The 20,447-nt window shown below is 45.5% G+C and overlaps 1 protein-coding gene across 1 annotated transcript in view; it reads left to right on the top strand.

Annotated features, from left to right (window-relative positions):
- Positions 1-20,447, top strand: part of ADAMTS16 (ADAM metallopeptidase with thrombospondin type 1 motif 16) — a 155,363-nt gene that overhangs the window by 122,940 nt on the left and 11,976 nt on the right. Inside the window, exons 19-20 of the mRNA XM_069540532.1 lie at positions 18,823-19,024; positions 19,131-19,325. Of these exons, the coding sequence (XP_069396633.1) occupies positions 18,823-19,024; positions 19,131-19,325 (397 nt within the window). The remainder of the gene's footprint in view (positions 1-18,822; positions 19,025-19,130; positions 19,326-20,447) is intronic.

Raw genomic sequence — 20,447 nt, 5'->3', positions numbered from 1 at the left:
TACATAAGCTTCAGGTCTCACAAAACCTGGATCTTCCCACAGATGGTGATGATGATAATGATAAAATAATAGTACCTGGCAAGAACCTAATGCTTGCTTAAATGAGGGATTAAGTCATTCAATCCTCAGAATAATCCCAGTAAGTGGATACTATTTCTATCCCCAGGGTATAGACATGGAGACTGAGGCAGATGGGCATTGGAGATTATATAGCAAGAAAATTATCAAGGAAATACTTAAACCAACCAGACAGTTGTTATATGTAAGTGAATCAGTATGAAATTGTATTCACAACTCATCTTTACTTTATTGGTTGTGTGTGTGTGTGTGTGTGTGTGTATAACATAGAAAATAGAAGTCCCCTACATTCCAATTTTCCCAGAACAGTTCCAGTTTATCCACAGTTATCCAATTCCTTCTGTCCCACTGTAAGTATAGTGCTCCTTTTACCCTCAAAAGTGTCTAGTCTGGATGATAAACTACTTGGTTGCTCAACACATAACCCTTGCTCTCTAGATAATCATTCATGGAAATTCGTTGTAGGACCTTGTCAGACGCATTTCTTATAACTGTTACATAATATTTTTTAATTAGTCTGCAATGAAATTTATATTATTTTAGTAAAATCTTGTTTATATAACATCCTTAGAAAGTTTTTTTTATACTCTAATGTTATGAAATATTCATTCATACTCTCTTCAAACATTTTGGTTACTTTAAATATTTGACTTTGGTCAAAATAAGATTTATTTTGATATAAAAAATGAACTGAAGGGAACTACAATTTTTCTCCAATTCCCAGCAATCTGTCCCAGCACTATTTATTGAAAATTAATCTTCCGCCCACTGAGTTGGAAGGCCAGCTTTTGTCTTAGATATGATATATCCCTGTATATAATTGATAGGATATCAATTTGGATACCAGTGACATGGATAGGATATGTATTCACGGATATAATTGCTTGGCCAGCACTACTGCCCTTCCCTGTTTCACTGCTTCATCCTTCTGTGCCAGAATCTTACTGTTTGATGACTGTAGCATTTGACGAATGACTTACTTTCTTGGAACTTTCCTGACGCTTCTTGAATCCTTTTTTCCAGATGACCTTTATATTCATGTTGTCAAGTTGAAGAATGAAAAAGATCCCTTTTGACATTTTAACTGGTATTACATTGCATTATCAGGTTAATTTAGACAATTGAAATCTTGAAAATATGGAAGCTACCTATCAGACAGCAATGTTTTCTTCCTCCTTATTCTATTTGGTCATTGGGATTTTCAAGAACAGTTCATAGATTTATTTCCGTGAGTGAATGTGTTTATATTTTTCCCTGAATATTTCATAACTTTAATATTATGAGTGAAATCTTTATGCCATTATATTTTAATGAGTTATTATTTTCTAGAGTAAAATATTAATTTCGTAACCTGACACAAAAATTTTATACTTTCTAATATTTTCAGTAATAATCTTATATTTTTATATCATAAACCAATAATGTTAATTTTAGCTTCCTTTCCTAATGTTTATACCTCTTGTTTACCCCCACCCCCAGTTTAATCCCAATGACATATGCTTCTAGAATAATACTAAAATGTGTTCTTCCTTTTTTGACGATCCCTATCGGAATACGTCTACATTTTCACAAGTAAGCTCTGGCTTTTCACGTGATAGAAGCTACCCATTGCGTTTTTATTTGTTTACCTTATGGAAATGCCACTTGTTTCTCAGGACTTACTGAATTTTAGCTGATGCCTTTTCTTCCTGACATAACAGTTTTGTGGCAGACATGGAGCGATTTTAAGAAAAGATGTTGACAAATCTGTTCTATGAAGTTTGTGAGGTCCTATACATATACAGGGTAGTGCCATGATCCTACCCCCACCACACCTCGAAGGAAGCCCCCGGGACACTGTCACCTCAGGATCTGGAGCTGTAGTACCTGGGCGAATATTCCTTTGATCAAGAATATTGGCCTCTCACACACAGGTCTGCGGAGGACACTTGAACTAGGACACATTTCCATCATTCAATCAAGTGAGCACTTGTGACATTAAATTTGTAAAGAAAAGAAAAGCACATCTCATTCTCCAGCCTGAGATGGATGAGGCCTGGGATGTGTGGTTAATCGCACCATCCTTGCATTCCTATCGTGAACCTCAGCAATCACTGTGTATTCTTCAATGCATTGGCAGCTTTAATTTTATAGTATTTCTTTGTGATTTCAATACATTTTGTAAGATCAGTCTGATTTTATTTGTGTGCTATTTTTGAATAGATAAAGTCTTGTAGTCATTATTTCATCTAAGTTTGCTTCCTATTTTTAGTTATTTAATGTTTCTCTACTGTTACTTTTCTAGCTTTTGATTTATGGCCTTCTCTTTTTCACCCCACTGTTTATTTAGGAAACATACAGTATATTTCTTAATCTACCTTAGTTACCTATACTATTTAAAATCATATACTTCAGCATTCTTTTCTGATTTATCAACTTCACAAATTAAAACTATTAAAAACCTTACTGGGTGAAATAAGATAATTAGTACATTTCTACTTCTTTCATTCTCTGCTCTTCACACTTCAGTTCACGCTCTAATCTTTGTTTTAATTGCTTGCATGTTTCTCATTTCAATTTAGCTTTCATATTTTTTTTATATCATGTATCTCTATCATTTCAATAGTGATAGCATGTTAATTCTGTGTTACAATCTTGACCACAGTTGTGGTCAAGCTTATTGGTTAAGCTAAATTGTCTGTTTAAGTGGATCCAGTGGCCTCACCTGTCTTTCCATACAATAACCTTCTCATTCTTGAGTTTAATAGTTTAATTTTTTTCCTGGTTAGCAGGAGTGTGTCTCAAGGAGAGTTTTCAAGTCAGATAATTAAATCATGAATTTCCTCACTCCTTGCTTATCTGGGAGTGTCCTTCTGTTGCTTCTCTTCTAGCTGCCTTTCATGTCATCCTGTCATCTTATCTCTTCCTTGATGTCTTGCTTCATAGAATTCTTACTCACTTCTAATTTCCTGACAGTGTAATCTGTTTTGTAAAATTGGTTTTGATGAGTAAGTTTTCTTTCAGAATATTTCATTTCCTCAGTCTCTCTTTTGAGTGCTGTGTATCTCTTCTGCATGTGCATTTTGGTGGACAGAGGGTTGCTTTACAGTCTTCACATAGGTTCCAAGTAAGGTTCCTTTTTCTCAGTTCAGTTCTGATCAAGCCATTTGCACAAAAGTCTTTTATACACCAAAAATGGAGCTGATCTCCTTCCTCCCAGCCTTGTTCCTGTGGTGTAGTTTTCCCAAGTGCTTTATGGAGCAAATCTGAATGATTTGTGATGTGAGTAATGCCTTTATTTTGATTCTTTTGATATGTTCACAGCTTCTCAGCCATTTATTTGTTCTGGGAAAGGAAAACAAATAAATGGCTGGGAAAAGGAATCTCTTTCTTGCCTCACACCATCTTTCCCAAAATCTCCACCATGATTTTTTAATTAAAAAAAAAAGAGTTTCAGAGACATGTGCTGTTTTCAAAATAAAGCTTTCAAAGAGTTTTCACACCCGCCAAACGGTTGTGTGGCCTACCTGTGGCTATTAGAGACACTAACTCAGAATCTGGTCTATTGATCAGCAAGAGCATTTTTTTTTTTACCTCTATAGACAATGCTACCATCCTGACTGCAGCAAAGGATGTTTGTGAAATTTCTTCAGAATTGGCAGTTTTCCACACTGCCCTAGAGGCCACTGTGACCCATATTTGTGACATACCTCCAGTTGGTCTCTGAGTGGTGGGTCTCACTCACAACTCCAGGATCCTGGTTCCACCACCTGCTCCCACATATCCTTGAGCACATGAGTTAGTATTTCTCCACCTCAGTTTCCCGTCTCTGAAATGGGCATGAAAATCATAACTGCCATATAAATGTGTTGTGAGAATTAAAGAGTTAATATAGATAAAGCATCTCATTAAATACTAGCTGCCATTACTAGTATTATTGGAACTCAGTAGACTAGAGGGACCTTGGCATTGGATTCATCAGTCCAGGTTGACTGGCTATAGATTCCTCAGGACTTGGAATATATATTGGTTTCTCTAGGGCCATGAAAACTTCCACAGCCTGGCCGATGTCATTGCACACCTGTTAGACTGGGGTACACCATGAGCTGTACACGGGACTCTGCATGCAGCTGTCCACTGGCCTCAGCATTTTCTGATGCCTTTACTTGTTCTTCCTCAGGAGACCCTTTTCTTTAGTTCAAAGAAGTGAATTTTCCACCGATTTCTATCCCGTGTCTGTGGACACTAATGCAATTCTCTCATGGCTACTTGTGCATATGTAGACCTTACATCATACAGGCAGTTAAAGAAAGACATCACTGTACTGTCTAAACTGCCCAGACATCCTTTCCATGTTCTGCATATTATATTTTGGAATAAATTATCATAAATGCTACACTGGTTGGCCGCTGTCCCAATTTGAGTCGTTTAAACTAGCTGAGTTAGAGAATGAAGTCTTTACATGTGGGGTTTCTCTCTGCATCAACTCATTGTAAGACTATTAAGCATATGTGAAACCTTTTAAATATAAAAGAGTGTTTTCTTATGTCTATATAGATAATGTAAATACCATTGAGTTATTAGGCTCTTTTTCAGCGTAGGCTAATCAAGCATGCTGATTGTAATACAGCAAGTATCATTAATGAGACACTGGGATAGTACCTGCCTTTTCATATTCCCTTAGTCTTTGTGCATCAGCGTTTTTAATGGGGTCGGGGGATTAATTGGGAGGTTGGGATTGACGTATATATACTATGATGTGTAAAACAGATAGCTAGTGGGAACCTGCTGTATAGCACAGGGATCTCAGCTCCGTGCTCTGTGACGACCTAGGTGGGTGGGATGGGGGGTGGGAAGGAGGTCCAACAGGGAGGGGATACGTGTATACATAAAGCTGACTCACCTCATTGTACAGCAGAAACTAACAACATTGTAAAGCAACTATACTCCAAAAAAAAGAAAAGAGCAGTGGATCATATAATATTTACAACACAATTCATCTGATAAGTTTTGTGATGTTATAGCTGAAGCTTTAGATTAGGAAGCTTATTCCAAAGGATAAATCAGTATTTAACTAAATAATTATTTAGTATCTAAATAGCAATATTATTTAACTAAATATTCTTTAAAGTGTTATAACCTTTCAGTATTTACAAATACGTAAGACCCACCTGATGGGAAGCAATTCAACCAATGAGTACCTAGGACTTAGTAAGAAAATAAGAAAGAACTGATCTGCAGTGTCTTAAAGAAGAATGAACACGACTCAAGAAGGTAGTTTCCCGGGGATGAGAGCCAGAAGGTTACATAAATATTGTTCTACATACTCTGTGTGTTCATTTCCTGGATCTGATTAATCTCCTCAAAGTGCTACGGTGAGAAGTCCGTTCCTGCAGAGGATGGAATGGTTCCCGCCTTATGGAGAAAGAGGACCCCAACATCAAATATTACCCACACATTCTTGGCAGACGCCCGGCCTAATGGCACCCCATGGTCAGAAACATCATCACAGCGTGGGTGCCTTCATACCTGGACCTCAGTTTAGAAGCTGTTTGACAGCTTAACAGATAAAACTTAGAGATTCTTTGAAATCATTGTCAAGTCAGATCCTGCCGTCATCTTGTGGAAACTACAGTAAATATTCGTACGTCTGCTGTCATTTCTGTCCTTTACTTTTAAATTATTTACCGAGAAAACTCTCTATGTAGGTTTATGCCTCATATTCCCCCATCATTCAGTTGTCATTACTGCTTTCATAAATTTAAAAAAAAAAAAAAAAAACAAGGAAAGAACTGAGTTTACCAGTTTTGTTTAGTTTTAACACACTAACCACTCACTCAGAAAGCTCTGTGGCTACTTCGTGGACTTGGGTTGTGTGACCCTATGACCATGACCTTCTTAGTGTCTCTTATTACCTTCCAGCAAAGAATGTGATCAAGACTCTGGACAGGATATTGACGTTGATTTCATCCATGGTGTCAGTGTGCTTGTGGATTTGCTCTGTGTAAAATATGGATTTGATCTGCTTCTTTGGTTTCTCTCTTAAAACCCAATGGATTTATGGCCATTCCTGGCAACCCTGGTACATAAACCCTCTGTTGATGGTAAGTGACCAATCCCACGTGGCCCAGACCCCTGCAGCACCCCGCCCTGGTCGAGGGAAGAATCCTCGGGAACTGAGTGGCTGTGGTCTGGCTCAAACTGTCCAGATGTGCTGGACAAGGCCACCTGGAAAGCTTTCTTAGAAAATTGACTCCTGTGTTTGGAGAAGATGATTGCAAAGTATTTATCTAGGAGTGAAGATCCAAGAAACCCTACAGCAAAAACACCAGAAAAGCCTGAAACTGTAGGAGTGATGCCATCATTTCAAAATCCTTCCATAAAAGGAAGAAGCCACAGTGGGGAGAGTTCAACTTCTGTATTAGAACAAGAAACTGACATTCCTTCCGAGGAGAACAAGGATCCAAGGAAAGTGAGTCGGCACAGGGTTCTTAGTGACTCTTCCATGACTTAAATTACATTTTACACCTTGAAAGATGAATTTAACCATCTCCTATGGGAAGGTCATCCATTCTAAAAGAAAGAAAAATGAACCTAAGCCAGTCGTGAAATGTTTAAATCCGTGTTAGACACAGGCTTTCCCTAGAGCATCACTAATAGGTTTTCTTGAGAAGCAGGAAAAGATATTACAGTTGTTACAGAAAATCTGGATGTCGTGGTGACTAAGGGAAGACCATGGACCTAACTGAATATTTTGACACTGATTCAATAGTGAATCATTACAGATGTCTCAAAAAACTGTTCTGTACGGTAATTAGTCATAAAGTAGAAATACACAATTTTACCAGAGTAGTGAATTCCACACTTACATGTGTGTGAAAGAAATACACAGAAAATGTGCAGCCATCCAATTAAGATATATAATGCCCCCCAAATGCCTGAATATATGCATTTATCCTAGGATGGTTTATTGCTAAGCCACACTGGATAACTGTCTCATTCGACTTCCTCAGCTGAAAAGCCCACCTTGCTGAAGCCTTGACTCACTGAGCAGCAGCAGTACAGAAGGACGGGTGGGAACACGGCTCTCTGCATGTTCCCCCGGCCTTGCGGCTTACCAGCTGTGTGACCTTGACCATCTAGGACCTGAGTGGCTGCATCAAAGGCTCTCACCATCTCTGGGCCTCGGTTTCCTCATCTGTAAAATGAGAATTCTGATGACGCCTCCCTGGCATTGTTAAATGTGTGGGTGTGTGAGTGTGTTAATCTGCATAAGCATTTGGAAGAGGTTGGGGCACAAAACAGGCATCATGTTTGCGTAGAAAGGGACCCAGAGTGTGTCTAGGTCCTGAAGCTGGACTCTGGGCTCGAACCATGGTCCACACCGCTTGTAAGACCTTCCTGAGCTTCACCTCCATCCTCTTGGAAATGGAATAAAGAATAGCACCCACCTCACTGGAGCTCAGAACAGCTAGGAGTTCACAGCTTTCCAGAGCCTGGCTTGGCTGTACCTTCGCTGAAGCACTGGCCGTCCACTTGCCCCTTCTTGCCACATATGAAGCCATCTGCTTTCGGCCTTATTCGCTCTTTAAGATTTACAACTCTTTTGTTAGAACTTCAAGATTTAGCGTGTGGGACTGGGTGTTTTTATTGTTAACTTCTGTCTCCCACAATATCCCACTCCTCCCAGTAATCTGCTTTGGCTGCACTCAAGCTAGGTCTAAACCTCTGACACACTGACTTTATAAAGTCATTCTGGCCATTGTAAAAATGCCCACCTCTTCCTGGTTTCTGCAGATGTGTGCAATCCTATTCCTCCTAAGTGGAGCTGGTTAAGTTTGGGGTTGGCAAACTATGGTCCCGGGGCCACGTGGAGCCCACCACCCGATTCTGTAAATAAGGTTTTATTGGAACACTTCTTGCCCATTCATTTACATGCTGCCTCTGTCTGCCTTCTCCCTGCCAGGGCGAGGTTGAGAATTTAAAATCGTGTGGCCACCAGCCTAACATACATATCTGGCTCTTTAGTAAAACGTTTGCCAACTCCTGGGCTAGATGAAAGCATTTTTTCAGCAAAACAAGTGTCTTAATAGAAAATGATGACTCTATTATCTGTCACCCATTTTCAGGGCAAAATTAGTGTTAATGTTATCACAGCGACATAGTCCGACACCAGCATCTCACCCTGCAACCTCAGAAGCTTCCGGATGGGTTTCCACCACCCGTCTAGCTCCCCGTCTTTTGTCCATTCTGCAAGGGCCAGGGTCTTTGTCAAATACAAACCCGACATAGACACTCTGCTCCGTCAAGCCTGCCATGCCCCTCCATTGCTGTGCGCCTGGAACCCAGATCCCATTGTGTGGCCCCAGGATCCTCAGGGCCAGTCCCATCAAGTGCTCCGTCCTCTTGATCCCCGATCCTTGGTTACTAGGGCTTCTTGCCTCGCCTCCACCGGCCCTCCCACCTTGGCTTTCTGCAGCATCTATCTTCATGCTCACCCCTCTTAGGGTGTGTGTGTCCATCTCTTTTCACAGTTATTCTTGAAGACCCACCAGATCCAGGATCGGGTCTGGCTGAACCACATGCCCATGTGCATGGCCCGTGGGCTGCATGTCCGTGTTTGTTAAAAGGTGACCTGCATTCACTGTGTCACTTTGGCAAAGGGAATGCATGGAGTAGTGTGAAAGTGTTCCACGCAACATGTGTCAGGGGAATGTGAAGCTGGGAAACCACAAGTGACCTTGTGAGTCTGCAGTCAGGCTCTGGAGAAGAAGCAGGACCTGAGGTCAATTTTCCTGGGATGTGAGAAAGTTGCCAAAAGATGCCTCTGAGGGGTCACAATGTCCTACTCATGTTTCATGGGTGAGGAGTATTTCCTGATGTTGTTTGCTTGATGATGGCAGTGGACACAGTCCTCGCTCAGTGAGGGTGAGACGTAACCTACAGACGCGTAGGAATTATTGCTTCTCATGGCTGTTTGGTCCCAATTCCCTCTCTCCTTTTCTTCACTCTTGTCCTTTGTATGAGGAGCAGAGGTTCAGGGGGAACACTCCTATCAGAACGAAGCCTACAGACCTTTCCTTCTTGCTACTTCCTCTTTATCACAAAAGAGTCTCTCTCATTCCTTTAAAATGTGGGATTCTCATCGAGATTTGATTCTTGCCCTCCTTGCATTGTGATTTCTCCTGTTGAGCCCTGTCAGAAAGGAGCTAACTGAAGAGAAACACCAGGCTGGGAGAAGGAGTGAGTGAGCCTCATTGTGCAGGCTTAATTAGTGCTCTGTGCCTAGTGCTCTATACCTAGTACCCTGCACCTAGTACTCTATACTTAGCACTCTGCACCTAATACTCTATACCTAGAACTCTGTGCCTAGTACTCTGTGCCTAGTGCTCTATACCTAGTACCCTGCACCTAGTACTCTATACTTAGTACTCTGCACCTGGTACTCTATACCTAGTACTCTGCACCTAGAACTCTATACTTGGTACTCTACACCTGGTATTCTGAACAATCAGTATCTGGGGAGGAAGAGAAGGAGCACAGCAATGCAGCAGGTTCACCTGGGTGGTGAACTGTGTATTCTAGGAAATGGAGCTGACAAGGACTTCAGATAGTGAAGGAAGCACATTCATGTTAGCAATGAAACTAATTTTTCCTAGTGTCAGAATGGAGATTGGCTTTTATCAGACCAAACCCAGGAGCAAGGGGCCAATGTAGAGCCCATTCAGATGAGAAATGACAAAAATCTTGTACTAGTCTGAGTCCTCAGAAAAACAGAACCAGTAGGGTGTGTGTGCCTGTGTGTGTGTGTGTGTGTGTGTGTGTATGTGTGTGGAGAGAGAAATTTTAAGAAATCAACTGATGTAGTTGTGAAGGCTGGCCTGTCCCAAATCTGGAGAACCAGCAAAGGGTCAGTGCCATGGTTCAAGTCCAAAGGTCGTCTACTGGCAGAATGTTCTCTTCTTCTGGGGAACCTCAGTCTTTTGCTATTAAGGACTTCAACTGATTGGGTGAGACCCACCCACATTATGGAGAGCGATCTGCTTCACTCAAAGCCTACAGAGTTAAATGCTTACTTCATCTAAAAAACACCTCCCCAGAAACATCTAGAATAATGTTTGAGCAGATATCTGGGTTCCATTACCCGGTCCAGTTGACACATAAAATGAGCCATCATAGACCTGGATTTTGTCAGATGTGCAGGAGGGAGCAGTTTTGCTGGAGAAGAGGGAAGTAGAATCTATGATTTGGGGAGATGCAGGAAGGGTGGAGGATGGAAGCCAGGAGGGGTTCCACCCCCTGAAAGGGCATGCAGGGCAGAGGAGTGAAGGTGGGGACTGTCGTCTCCGGGTGGCCATTGCACCTCAGGTGGAGATGCTCTGTGGTGGAGATGCAGGGCTTTATATAGGTGAGGCGCTTATGGGGGATTTGGGGGCTCTCACCAGAAGGAAGAGATGCTCTCCTTCAGCCCTCTGAAAAAAACAGTAAATTAAAGGAAACTCATTTAAAAATAACATACATACACCTACACCTTGAACCTTTATTTTCACTTAAAATACATACATGCGCCCATTTGCTAATTTTTTTTTTTTTTTTTTTTTTTTGGCTGCATTGGGTCTTCGTTGCTGCATGCGGGCTTTCTCTAGTTGCGGTGAGCAGGGGTTACTTTTCGTTGCGGTGCGCGGGCTTCTCATTGCAGTGGCTTCTCTTGTTGTGGAGCACGGGCTCTAGGCTTACCGGCTCAATAGTTGTGACTCATGGGCTCTAGAGCACAGGTTCAGTAGTTGTGGCGCACGGGCTTAGTTGCTCCACAGCATGTGGGATCTTCCTGAACCAGGACTCGAACCCATGTCCCCTGCATTGGCAGGCGGATTTCTTAACCACTGTACCACCAGGGAAGCCCCCTGCTAATTCTTTTAGTTATAGCCAAAGCTTATTTTGAGTAGGAAGATGCTTATTAAAGATCTAAGTTGATTACTTGCATAAAATATGCCCAATACCCATGATGTTCAGTATGAGTTTCTTGACAGAAGGCTGAAACTCGTCCTATTCATCCAGGTGCAAAATCGTCTTAAATCTTTCATTTTTTCTTCATGGTTTACTTTTCTCTCAGCCACACCTAAGCTGAGAGCAACTCCATTTAATGACTGATCTCTACTGAGTCATTCCAAAGATTCAACTTAGTTTTCATAGAAGCAAGTGTCTCGTTTTCCATGCTCATGTTCCATTGAGCTACACCAAACTAATTATATTACACAATTCCTATAACAAGTTCAGCTGGCAGAGGCAGATTTGAGGGCAGGCTCAGCTGCTTCCCCGTGTGCCCACTGTCACCAGGTGGTAGCAGAAGGATGTTGACAATGTGGACAAGGCTGGCTCTTCACCCCACCTGGCACTCAGCATGGTGTGGGCAGTGGCCTGGGGGTTTTGCCAATGGAGAGGCCCAACTGTCTGACAGGTCAGTTCAGAGTAGAGAGCTGCTCCTGAGGCTAGCAATGAACCCATGGCAGGAAGGCATTCATCCAGGTGGTGGTTCAGAGAAGAACAGATGTAGAGAATCCCTAGGACAGGCACTAATGGGGGAGGATCCCCCTGCTCTGTTCTCCTGGGGGCAGACATTGGAGGAGTCTCACATAGGAAGTTATATTGGTCCTTCCCCGTGGAAAACCAGTTGACTCCCTAGAGGGCAGGGTGGTAGAAGAGGGGTCTTTATAACCTAAATGGTGTCCTCATCTATGAATGCAATCATTGTCACAACCTGCCATGCCCAAGCGAAATGTACATTACCGAAGCCCTTGCACCCCATGAAGCCATCCTTGGGTAGGAACTGCATCTCCCCAGCTGTCAAGCTGTGTTGTTTGGGAGGATTGGAAGAGTGTCAGCACTGGACCTGTTTACCTTTACTTCTCAGAGCTCATCATTTTGAGGTGGGAAGGGCCAGCGCAGGAGGAAGCAGCTCTGGTCCATCCCAGCTCCTCAGCCACTTTGGTGTTGGGGGGTCTTTCTTCCTGAAGGAGCCTAAGCCTGCATGAATTGCACTCCCGGAAGCTCGGGTGCTGGGTCTGGGGCCAGGCACCTGCTCCAGATCAGTCTTTAAAGCCAGGAGGGCTGTGCAGAGCAGGGGCAGCTGGACCATGGGGCTGCTGGGCGATGGGGTTGCCTGGGTGGGCTTTTCACATTTGCCTATGACAGGGAGTGAAGGATGATGCCTCCTGCAGAAGAACCCACTCACCAGGCTTTTCCCCTGATGTTTTAATGGCACATCTCAGTTCTTATAATCGTTAAAAATAACATCAGTACAACTTTAATACAAAGGAGGGAGCAAAGGCACTTACCACCTTCAAGAGCCAGAGCGCTGGACTCTCCTGAGGAGCAGGTGTCCCATTTCTCAGAGTGTGTTCCCAACCCTGATGGTCATCTCGGCCACCAGGCTGGGGAAAGAGGGCTTTGTAAAAATTCAGGGTTTTGACCCTCAACCCCAGATTTGTGATTCCTGCAGAATGGAGGAGAGGCCAGGGATGTGCAGATGCTTGAGGGGCCCGCCATGCAGCTGTGGTTGGGGAAACATGGTCTCAGCCCCAGGCTAGGTCACAGGGTCCTCTCAGACCCTTGGTGCCATCCTTGGGCACGAGAATTGGAGATGTTAAACTTGTTAAAGTGGAGGGAGGTACCGCCTACCCAGTCATTACTCAATTTCAGTTGCAACTTGGCGTAGATTGCTAACTCGCCTACCTGTGTGCGGTTACCACCTGAGTTTTTTTTTTTTTATCCCATAGCAGAGGGGTTTGTGATACAAAGAGTTGGGTACTGAGTGGATGTAAAAGAGGAGTGAGAGGGGGTTGCCTTCCCCACATTGAACTCTGATGATGGGAAAGATGTTTATTCTTTCCAGAGCGGGGATGAGTCCTGAGGACAGTGCTGTGGGGGTTCCCTGCATCCTCTTTGCATCTTCCACTCCCTCTGTGACTGTCTTTGCTTCTTGGGCTGCCATTTCCCCATCCGTAAAACACAACCAGAAAAGCAGACCATTTCTGCAGTCCTTCCCAGCTCTACTGGTCAGCCTCTTTTTTTCCAATTTTCCATGGAAACCAGATGGAGGAGCAGCCCCACAAAGAACCAGCCCTTCATTGTCCCTCAGAATCTAAGGACTTCCCTTTCACCTTCTATGAGCTGAGGGTTTTCATTTGAGCTAATGGGATGCACACACCCTCTGTGGTCTGCAGAGAAGAACCTTCAGATGAAGGATTTTTGCTGAAACAGGGAATTATTGGGGCTGTCTGCAACAGCGAGGTAGGTTTCTTTCACCTGTGTGTCCCTCATAATTCCATTTCCCTGCCTCCCATGTATAACTGAATCCTACTGATTCTTCTTAAGATAACATCCGATGACAGGACAATGAGACAGGAAAATCTGGTAAAAAAATAATAAAAATCTCCATGTCTTTGGCTTCTCACAGTCCATAAAATTAACACCCACCACACCTCCTTTATGGGGAGCTTTTGATGTCCCGCAGTTTGGCTCGATGTGAGTCAGCAAAGAAATGCCGCATTTAAAGCCGAAAATTTACAGTCCTGTGTCTGGCTCGTTATAAATCTCTCCTTCAGTTTCACATCAAACAAAGTAGTTTAACTTTCGAGGCTGAACAAAATGAAGTCACTGTCAAGCTGCAGGCTTCCAAGTGCTGATGGCAAGAGCTTGGCTTCCCGATCCAGGTTCCCTGTTTCCTGAAGTCTGGCCCCGTCCTTGCCAACCAGTGGTCAGCCATGGACTTTCCCTTCTGAGGTGATGGTGGAGGCCAGTCCCCAGCATTGCTTCTAGAAGAATGCGTCCAGCAGACAATCGGAGGGTTCAGAACATCCCTGCAAACAGGCTGTGGTGGAGGGGGATGCATGTGTGTCCGGCGTGTTGCTGTCACTTCTAATGCACTTACTACTGGACCCCGGGAGGATTTGCTCCAGACGTTAGAGTGTAAGCACAGAGCGCAAGCTGTTTGTCCAGGAACTCTGCCCCACCGACACCATTCACTTACACATTTGGTTACCAAGATCGTTGGCCCTCTCAGAGCTGGATTTCTGCCCTGGAACTTGCCTGGAGTGCAGCTGGCATCCTACGATGCTGATGAAACATCCTTAGACATAGACCAATAATTCCCCAGTCAGCAGATGGACCAGGCCAGCTAATGGCCTGTGCGTGGCCCGCTGCCAGATGGGCTCAGGAATCAGCTTCTCTCCCTCCTCGTCCTCCCAAGACCTCTGATCCCGGCTGCTGTGCTTTCCGCTCACAGCCTGCCTGTCCTCTTTAAGTTAACTTCTTAGCTGGCTTTTTTTTTTTTTCCCCTGTGGCTAAGGCAGATTTTTCAAACTGTCATCTGTTTATTATTGGATGTGCACTGTTACCTTGGAAACAGTTCATTTAGATGAAAAGCGTGGTAAATCTCAGATCACCTATACATGTGACGGAGCTGTAGTTTCATACAAAGACAAGGTCCTTCTGTCTTCAAATCCCACACGCTGCCCTGCCCGTAGGGCCGCAGTGGCGTCTGTCATAGGCCCTGGGCCACTGAGTGTGGAGCCTGTGAGCGTCTGTGTTTATAGTCACAGAGGATTTTAAAGATGATGTCGGAAAGTAAAAGTGGGCGATTTGACTAAGTACAGCCTACCTGAAGGTTGTGCCGGATACACTAGCACGTGAAGGTCGTGACTGACCGATGTGGGAGACACCTTGTAATCGGAGCTGTGTCTGAATGTTGTCCTTCACCCTGTCCAGCTCGCACCTCCCTGGAACTAAATCCAGCTGTGAACGTGGCCTTCTCTAGGTTCAGGCTGTGACCCGGGTTCTGCCCCGTCATGACTCCTTGTGTTTATTGAGTTAATGAAAGACCACTCCGCAGAAGATCAGAAGTTATTCCTGAAAATGGAATTGGCTTAGTGCTTCATCTTGAAACTTTGAAGAGAACAGAAGAAGAAACTGAAACCGAATTCCAAACTGAAGGGAACAGCTCCTAATGCTGAATCCGTGACAGCCCTGGGCTGGCCGTGGGTGATGCTCCGCTGTGAGCCTCAGGCGCTGGTCCCCACCGAGGGTGGCCACTGAGCCTGAGTGCCAGTTACAGCACCGTGCCTGCCTGGCGGGGGGGGGGGGGGGGTGTGCTTCATGACAACGTATTTCACTAAACCAAATACCCTTGTTGGGAATTTGCATTTTCAAAGGAAACATTAAATAACCAAAACCAAAACGTTATTATTTTTTTTATGAGGAGGTGAAAGTCATTTTCTGATAAACAAATAATTACTGTTGACAATTAGGGATGTTGAATATGGAACAGATGGTGCCAGGAAATTGTGCCCAAACTGTTGAGTGACAACCATAAATTCCACCACCTCTCCTGGCAGCACTGAGGGCTGTAAGGGTGAGCCCCAGGGGAGCCCTCAGCCAGGGCAAGTACTGTGGTGGCCGGGTAGCTGAGTCCTCCAGATCCTGCCGGGGAAACCTGACTGATTTGGGTTATACCATCCACCTGCTTTGTTCCAGATGGCAAACTTGAAAAACCAGAACAAAGCAGGACAGGTATGGCCACTGGTAGCTACCCAACACACCTTGTTCTGCTCATGGAACCCTCAGACGTCAGCACAGAAGCTTGCATGGATTTCGATTCTTTCATAAGCTGAAATCAAGACATTTCCCCAGAGCTCTGCCTGTGAAACAAAGCAGACACTTGGCATTTCCAGATGCTGTGTGAACGATCTTTGTTCAGGACCACTTCTTAATGATGTGCAGAAGAGAAGGGCAGAGAGTGGACCAACCCAGTTGGAACAGCTTAAGATGGTGGAGACAGAGGACTTTACTCAGGGGTGTGAAAAGCCTTGGAGGAGCCAAGACGCCTTTGCACACCAATTACAGTTTATGAGGCTGCGGGGTTGAGAGAGCAAACTTAAGAAGTGGGAGGAAACATAAAAACAACAGAAAAGCAATGGAGAAGATCCAAATGCAGACTCATCACAGCCAGGAGGCCAAAGCCCATGTTTCATAAGGGTTAGGCATAATTTCCGTGGTTTAACATGATATTAAAGAACGCTAATCTTGTTGACATTGAAAAATGGAAGCATTTCCACGGTTGATAGAGAACAGTTCCTACAAACCTGACATAGTTTATTATTATATGAGTAAAACTTTGCATTCTTTTTAAATAATTTTCTTAGAAATATAATAGAGTCTGTTCATGAGAAACACTTGGTATAAAATAGTTCAAGGCTTCTACAAACAAAAATAGATAAAAATATCATGGTACACCTCAGGCTAAAGGCACCAGGTGATACTGCAGGGCTGCTGAGAGCCCAGGCATGGCGGGGGGCGGATCATTTCCACTTCCCATCCAGGGGAACTTTCACAGGAGTCCAAAATCTGGCTCTAAAATGATTTGGGTCACAGACCCCTTTGAGAACTTGAGGAAACATGCTGGTGGTTTGCTCAGCAATCTTGGAGGCATGGTCCACCTAGAACTTGTAGGATTTCAGGTGTCTGTGGATCTCCTGGTCCTTTATTTCCTTATTTAGATATTCATCTACTCAGTCTGGTACTGCAAAATATTACAGACTCTGAAAATATGTTCATGGAAGCTTTTCAGGGTAAGAAAAATGTTTGTTTTAGACATTGAGTTATAAAAATGCTGAATTTAAAAGTTGCTCATACTTCCCTCAATCATGTTAAAAGAATAACATATATTTACACACACACACACACACACACACACACACACACACACACACACACACACACACACACAAAGCACCTGAATCAAAGGTGAGGAGCTAATGAGGAATCATCGTCCCCGGGAGGAGGGATGGTGAGTACTTTCCTCCTCCCTTGTTGTGTTTCTCCCCACGTAACCCGGTGCACACACTCTGTCCTCACAGAATCTCTTCTGTTGGTACAGCATCTCTGAGAGGCCCCTAGTGAGCTCTCGGCCAGGCTTTCTGGACACTGCTTTGCATCCTCAACCCAAGTGTGACTGTCCAGGCACCCTGTGTGGGGAGAGGATGGAGGCCACCAAGACAAAGGAGAACCAGGCATCTTCACAAATCCTGTCTTCCCTCCAGATTCAAGAGGAAATCTTGTTCTATCAGTTCACACTCAGAAATGCTGTGGAACAGGACACAAGTTTTCTGCTCGGGGCCCTTGAGCCCTCCTCCTAGACTTGGCCGAGGCAGAGCCTCACGACAGCTTCCTGGGCCCTGCTGTCCTTCGATGTCCCATCACGCTGACAGCTGGACACATCGCCGGACCCTGCTCCACCTGCAGGGGTCACGCTTCTCTGTCTGAGGGAAGGAGATCACGGCTTTTCCTTTCTCCTTGGGGATGATTTTTGACCACCACCGACACGGAGCCCCATGGGCCCTGAGTTTTCTGTAGAATTTTCAAATGTTGCTTACACGCCCTGAACAGGGAGACAAATATGAGTGGAAATCAAGTCCTCTTAGAGTCCAAATGGCAAATGGCCGTCTCCCCGGGACCCAAGGACGTCCGTCCAAATGGGTACTCCTTACTGGACCGCATCTCACCTCCCGGCTCTCCCGCCCCAGACGGGCCCCACCCTGGCTGTGCCCTCAGCCCTCTTGCGGGTGGACTTGTGCAAAGCTTTGGGGACACATGCAGGCTTATCTGAGAGCAAATGGTGATGCCACGGGGCTGAGCTGGACCCAACCTCCCCACCTCCATCATCTGCCGACATGCCTATCGACAAAGAATGCTTTTACAGTCAGAAGAGAGAGAAACAGGGCTGCTTCGAGAAACATCCTCGAGCATCAGCAGCTGCTAACAAATTGAAAGAAAGACGAGCAGACATTATAGGTCTCCTGCTGGAAGTCATCACTTTTAAAGTAATCACACAAAACAAACAAACAGACAAAAAACCCGCATCTGACAAAGGCATTAGATTCACCTAAATTACAGGAAGTGCAGAGGAGCATACTAAGTGATACCACAGAGATGTAACTTGTAAAGTCCTGAAATCAGCAAAAAAAAAAAAAAAAAAAAAAAAAAATGGAGACGCAGTAAGGTATGCAATCTTTCTGTAACAGATAAATGGAATAGAAAAATAAATGAGATTACAGAAGAACCTACAGACTAAAAGAGAAGAAAGACACATCAACCAATTGCAAACTATGAGCTTTATTCAGATTCTGACTCTGACGAGCGATGAAATTTTGACATTGACGACATACTTGGGAATGGAACGCTGAATATTTAATGGGGATTATCGTTAAAAATTTTAGATGTCACCATGGCATTGTGGTTATGTTGAAAAATCTAAGACTCCTTATCTTTTAGAGATGTGAATTGAAATATTAATATGTCTAGAATTTGCTTCAAAATGCTATAGGGATGGGGGCATAAACTGATCATCTTTGGAGCTGAGTGGACACGGAGGGCCTTTATTTTTGTACAAGTTTGAAATTTTCTTTAGAAAAAAGTTTTCTAAAGAAAAAAACTTTCTTTAGAAAAAAGGGAACAGACACACTGTTGAGGGGAGTTATTTCCAAGTACAAGTGAACCCGAAAGCCAAGGGAGGGGAAGCATGACCACCAGGAATGCTAATCGTGGAAGTTAGAAGGGGTAGGGGCTCAGGGAGACTGCCTGGCAACTGAAAATAACTGTGCACCTATAGACAGTAGGTGGGAAATGATGCAGGTCGATGCCTGCACAGACACGGCCCTCCGCTCTGGAGAGCTGGCACTGTCCCTCACTGTGGGTCTCTCTGTCCCCCAGGTGGTCCGTGGGGAACTGGAGCGCCTGCAGCCGGACGTGCAGTGGAGGCACCCAGAGCCGGCCCGTACAGTGCACGCGGCGGGCACACTACAAATCGGAGCGGGTCTCCGCCAGCCTGTGTCCGCAGCCCATGCCCTCCAGCCGACAGGCCTGCCAGCCTCAGAGCTGCCCACCCGCGTGGAGCGCCGGGCCCTGGGCGGAGGTAATGGGGCAGGGCCAGCGTACGGGGACGGCGGGGCCCCTCCTAGGCAACGTGGGGCTGGAGTCTTACCAGGCCTTGAAGGAGCTGACGCGCTCTTCCCGTGCAGTGCTCTCGAACCTGCGGGAAGGGGTGGAGGAAGAGGTCCGTGGCCTGTAAGAGCACCAACCCCTCGGCCAGGGCGCAGCTGCTGCCCGACGCTGTCTGCACCTCGGAGCCCAAGCCCAGGACTCACGAGGCCTGTCTGCTCAGGCGCTGCCACAAGCACAAGAAGCTGCAGTGGCTTGTGTCCTCCTGGTCCCAGGTAGGTGCACTGGTCCCAGGTGGGTGCACTGGTCCCATTTGGGTGCACTGATCCCAGGTGGGTGCACTGATTCCAGGTAGGTGCACTAGCCCCAGATAGGTGCACCTGATTCCAGGTAGGTGCGCCGGGTCCCAGGTGGGTGTACCTGGTCCAAGGCAGGTGCACTAGTCCCAGGCAGGTGCACTAGTTTGAGGTAGGTGCACTGGTCCCAGGTAGCTGCACTGATCCCAGGTGGGTGCACTGGTCCCAGGTGGGTGTACCTGGTCCCAGGTACGTGCACTGATCCGAAGGGGTTGCACTAGTCCCAGGTAATTGCACTGGCCCCAGGTAGGTGCACTGGTCCCAGGTAGCTGCACTGATCCCAGGTGGGTGTACCTGGTCCCAGGCAGGTGCACTAGTTCCAGGCAGGTGCATTAGTTCCAGGTACGTACACTGGTCCCAGGTAGGTGCACTGGCCCCAGGTAGGTGCATTTGGTCCCAGGTGGGTGCAGTGGCCCCAGTTGGGTTCACTGATCCCAGTTGGGTGCACTGATCCCAGGTAAGTGTGCCAGGTCCCAGGTGGGTGCACTGGTCCAGGTAGGTGCTCCAGGTCCCAGGTGGGTGCACCAGGTCCAGATGAAACTGGGTCGACCAGCTCCTGCCTTGGGGCTGCCTCTCATCTGGTCTCTCTGCTTCCACTTCTCCTCTGCTTCTTCTTCCCCCGAGTCTCTGATCCCTGCCCATAGTCCAGTATTCAGTCCTCCCTCCTGGCACGCACTCGTTGGAGTGTCCGGCTTTCTCATCACATCCCTGGCGTACCTCACCCAGGTCATCCACGCGCTCATCACTCCCTCGTGTTGAGCAGCGATTGAGTGGGTGAACGGGTGCAGGTGTGAGGGGAGGGGTGTTCATTGCGCTGACCATGGGGTGGGGGCACCCACTGCACCCCAGAACACCTGCAGCCACTTCTCTGGCCATGCTTAGGCAGTAGAGCAGGTGGATGACCTCAGGAGACAGAGGACCCATTCCCTGAGAGGAATGTGCATAGGCAGGCTTCTCATTTGGGGAAGAGACTGCTTGTGCTGGGTTTGCTCAATGCCTTGTGCTGCTGAAGGCTGGGAAGCCCCTGATCTGCACTGTCGG

This window comes from Delphinus delphis, chromosome 3 (genome assembly GCF_949987515.2).
Source record: "Delphinus delphis chromosome 3, mDelDel1.2, whole genome shotgun sequence".
Classification (NCBI taxonomy): domain Eukaryota; kingdom Metazoa; phylum Chordata; class Mammalia; order Artiodactyla; family Delphinidae; genus Delphinus; species Delphinus delphis.
Note: the sequence above shows the minus strand (reverse complement) of the source record. Positions and strands in the feature narration are given on the sequence as shown.